We start from the raw sequence: 4,590 nt of genomic DNA on the forward strand, positions 1-4,590 counted from the left end.
TAAAAGTATTATGGACCCGATCATTAGAGTTGTGGGTACTCTATGCCTCGTAGGACTGGGTCCTAAAAATAGTTAAAACTAATGATTTAAAAAAAAACGACCACAGATCTTAAATCTGCAGGCCAAATTCTGTACCCATTTTCAGCTAGTACAGATCCATGGTGTGACTGAAAGCAGAAGCTGGCCCCAGCTATTTGTTTTTATTACTAATAATAGCCACATGATAATAAAAAAGTACCTATGTACTTTAGAAAAAAGGAAAAACTTTATTTACTTTGGTGATTACCTGATTGGGTCATCCTCCTACAATATTGAATCCCAAAGTATCATTTTCTCTTTGTAGCATGATGGTTAATGGCTTAGATTCTCCTCCCTAAAAAAAAAGGCGTGAAATGCTAATTTAAAAATGTTACATGAAAAGGAATACTTCAAGGGACTGTATCAATGTTCTATAGCTTTTCACTGTGGAAAATGCAACACAAACAAGCTGAATGGAAAACTCTGATTTAAAATGGTGCTACATACTTATAAATGACACAGGAGTTTACACGATGGAAAAAACAAATACCACTGAAATGTAACAGGTACTTTGAAGAGCCCAAGGACCTGATTTTCATAGATGCTGAGCACACAAAACTTTAAGTTAGTGGATCTGGGAGTGCTCAGCACCTATTGAAATAAGGCCCCAAATGTTTATGTACCTTTAAAACAAATCCCTGTATATACTAATTACATTAGATATTAAGCTTATGAGGTGAAATCCTGCCCTAGTGGAGTCAATAGGAGTTTTCTCATTGATTTCAGTGGAGCCAGGATTTCACCCAGATCTCTGCCTCTTATCATTTCCAGCTCCACAAGCTGGTTCTATACAGATTCCACAGCAATTCAAAGGGGCGGGGGAGAGAGACACCTTTTTTCTCTTCTTTTTTTCTTCACAGCAAAGTAAAGCAAGTAAGCTAGAAAACACACACACAAAAATCCTAGATGTGATTTTATAAGTCACACAATAAAAAATAGTGAAGAAACCAAAGTTAAAGAATAAGAATATATGAAAAAAACCGACTTCCTAAACCATACAAAGAAAACGAAAAAGATTATCACAGGCCTTTCTTTAGCATAGTAATTTAATTTATTTTGAATTTTCACATACAAGAGCAGTTGTATTTCAGGAGACACAATCCCTACAGAAAATTTTTATTCAGCCTGTACCGAGTAAAGTAAGATTGTGTTTTGTCATTCTCTATACATTGGTAAATTTAAGCAATTTTGACAAGTAAAGAAAATGTACATTTTAAAATATTCAGAATATAATAATGAATGTGGATGCACTCTGATATCCAAACAGATTTTTATTAACTGTGGCAGTGAAGTTTTATATTACAGCATGATACATTTTAAATTAATGAGGAACATTTTTTACTTTATTGATGGTTTTTCTTCCAAATGAGCGTTTTATGAATTTTCCTTGTCTTCTGTAACATATTTCTCTGAGGCAGTACATACAGCAGCACCTACTTGTAGTGACAAGAAATGATAGCTATTGAATCATTACACAAGAGGACTGCCTTCATGTCAATGTGCCAACTTCCTTTTAAAATGTCCTTTTTAAAATCCTGTTCTCTCTCACCTCCTCTCCACATATTACTATTTTTCTTGCGTACTGGGCACTTCACTGCAATCATTGCTGGCTTTCTTCATTCCCTCTCGTCATATCTTCCCAGAGGTGAAGCAGATATATGAGCATATCTTCTAAAGCCAACACCCCAACCCCATGGATTAGCCACCAGGAGGAAGTAGCAAAAAAAAAAAAAAAAAAAAAAAAAAAAAAAAAAAAGATTAAGTATTCAAGTTTCTAAAACACTAAGTATTTTATTTCCAATAAACCTTGAATTTATCATCTTAATCCTGGACATAAAAATTCTGAGAACTTGAATCAGTGCCCCAAATGTGAGTCTCTTTTATAGCAGTTTGAAGTTCAGCATATCATACTAGTTCAGAAGCCGGCCAGACTATGCAAATCTTTTCCTCTGGATTTTGCTTCAAAAGAGTCAATAAAGATTTTGGAAGACAAGTCTCTTGAGTGGCGCTTAAGTTCTATTAAATCACTTCTCACCATGGTTGCAACCAACGATGTCAGACTCTGCACAGCAATCCTTCAGACACGAATTAAAGCTTTACAGAACAAACCCTTTAGCATGTTAAACCATCTCACCAGTAAAATGTGTCCGTTTATTCAATCAAAAGCAGGCAATTCAATAAGCAATGCCATCTGACTTGGCAAAGGGCTGAAGCAGCAGCGCTGGTCTCTAATGTCAAAACTGCCAATCATTATGCCCTTCTCCAAAACTAAAGACATTTCTGTGTCCCTGCAGAACTGTTCCTAAACTATAAACCATTCTAATGTTTTTAAACAACAAACTGTTTCCCGAGCTACTTCTTAATAATGTAATTATAAGACAAAAATATCTGTTAGCTCCATATCTATCTGAAACTGGAACCCCATCTAAAGAAAACACAGTACCAGCATTAATAAGGTCACACCCAGCTGGATGAATTGTGGTCTGATCTGGACACCCTGCCCCGGAAGATTTGCATTCAAAGTTGTTTATTGTCAGCTAAGTTGAAGCCCTTTCCTCTCACTTGTGTTTCCCTCTCACTCCAGACAAACCTGACAGGAGATCCTCATCCAAACTGAGTCACTGGGAACTACCAGAGGCTGCTGGTGTGCAACCCTTAGAGCCGCCAGATTCTTAAACTACAAAAGGAGACATGAAACACGTAACCTAAAAAGACTCATGTAATTTATGACTGCATTTTAGGCTCTTCGTTTGCACTCTTAAAGAAAATGAGAGAGCCAGAAAGAATCTGCTGAAACTGCTTTCACAGCTCTTGAAAGATGACGAGTTTTCCAGGCTGAATGAATGGGGGGCTGAAATGTAAAAGTTTGATTTACATCACTTTAACTGTTTCCGGACTTTTCGAGCATCAGCACAACAAGAGAGAGCTAGGTTTTAGGTTGCTGAGAGTGGCACTAACCTGCCATGTGTTAACTGACTGCCTCTCTGCCTTTGGGGGTTTTCTAGGGGACCGCACCAAACTGCAGGGGCTGAAAGTGCAATCCCAGGTCCAGGTACAGTGTGGTGGGCAGAGGCTACAGTGTGTGTCAGCTCGATTTGTATTTGCCAAAAGCGACCACACAAGTAGGGAAGGAATAAATGCCACAAAGGGTCCAGTCTCTGCTCGGGTAGGTCTGCTGACTGCAGCAGAGTTTGGCTTGCAGAGAATCTGGTCTCAAGTCGATAGGGTCGTTGGCAGTATCGCCCATGAGCTGATAGCATAGGGGCTGGAACTAGGGGTGCTCCCGCACCCCATGGCTTGAAGTGGCTTCCATCATATACAGGGTTGACAGTTTGGTTCAATGGCTCTCAGTACCCCCACTATGCAAATTGTTCCAGCGTCCCTGTCTGCTAGGCACCCTCCAAGGAGCAGCCTTGGCATAGAGGAGATCGCAGTGTAAAGACAGGCAGCCGGGTCACACCACACCAAACAGCGGGCTGAGGGGAAGGGGGCTGCTCACTTCAGAGCCCGCCAGGCTGGGCGCCTGCGGCCCCCAGACCGCTCACTCCTTCACTCACCTTGCAGGGGTGGCTGCCGGCCAGGTTCCTGGGGATGCTGCTGATGTGGCTCATGTACTGGTTGAACTTCACCTGGTACCTAAGCGCCGTGAGCTGCACCTCGCTCTGCAGCGCCGCGAGCTGAGCCAGCAGCGACTTCTCCCTCTTGCTCCACTTCAGGGACTGTCGCTTCAGCTCCTGCTCCACGCTGGCCCTCTGGCCTGGCAAGCTGCTGTTCTGGCTGCGCAGCGCCCGCAGGCAGCAGTGCCCCCGCCCGGCTGCGCGCCCCCCGCCCGGTCCCGCTGCAGGAGCACCAAGCCGCAGCCCTGCTGGCAGATGCCGGCCGGGCGCTGCTCGCAGCTCTCCCGCAGGTGCGCGTCCACGTCCTTCAGGCTGAGCACCTCCGGGCAGCCCTTGTGGCGGCACCGGGCCGGGCTGGAGTCGCACATCTCCACGTGGGCTGCCAGCTGGTGGAGCCGCACGGTCCGGCCGCAGCCCCGCGGGCTGGAGTCGCACTTGAGCTCCAGCTTGTGGATGAGACTCCTGAGCGGCAGCACCTGGGGCAGCTCCTTGGCCGAGATGGGCTGGCCCTGCAGGGGGCACAGGCGCCGCTGCACCGCCCAGGGCAGCAGGCAGCCGGCGCAGAAGACGTGCCCGCACGGCGTGGACAGCGGCTCCTCCAGCACCTTGCTGCACAGTTTGCACTTGAGATCCGGCTCCACGGGCTCGGCAAAGCGATCCAGGTCAAAGCCCATGGCTGGCGGGGGGGGCAGAGCGGGCTGGGAGCATGGCGAGGGGAGCAACTTTCCAGGGGCGGTGGCGGCGGCTGCTGCTGCTGCTCGGCTGCTTCTCCTGCCAGCCCGGCTGCTGATGCAGGCAGCGCAGCTCGAACTTCCAAGGAAGGGGGGGGGGGGGTGAAGAGGGGAGGGGCGGGGCAGCGCAGAGTTGGTTTGGTTTGAAGTTTTCAGCTGCTCAC

At 46.1% G+C, this 4,590-nt stretch overlaps 1 protein-coding gene across 1 annotated transcript; it reads right to left on the reverse strand.

Annotated features, from left to right (window-relative positions):
• Positions 1 to 247: 247 nt before the first annotated feature.
• On the reverse strand, positions 248 to 4,369 carry LOC135887577 (E3 ubiquitin-protein ligase PDZRN3-B-like). The gene is given in 3 exon segments (XM_065415303.1): positions 248 to 373; positions 3,636 to 3,884; positions 3,887 to 4,369. Coding segments are annotated over 3 exon segments (858 nt in total).
• Between the last annotated feature and the right edge of the window lie 221 nt (positions 4,370 to 4,590).

The sequence above is a fragment of the Emys orbicularis genome, chromosome 13 (genome assembly GCF_028017835.1).
Source record: "Emys orbicularis isolate rEmyOrb1 chromosome 13, rEmyOrb1.hap1, whole genome shotgun sequence".
Classification (NCBI taxonomy): domain Eukaryota; kingdom Metazoa; phylum Chordata; order Testudines; family Emydidae; genus Emys; species Emys orbicularis.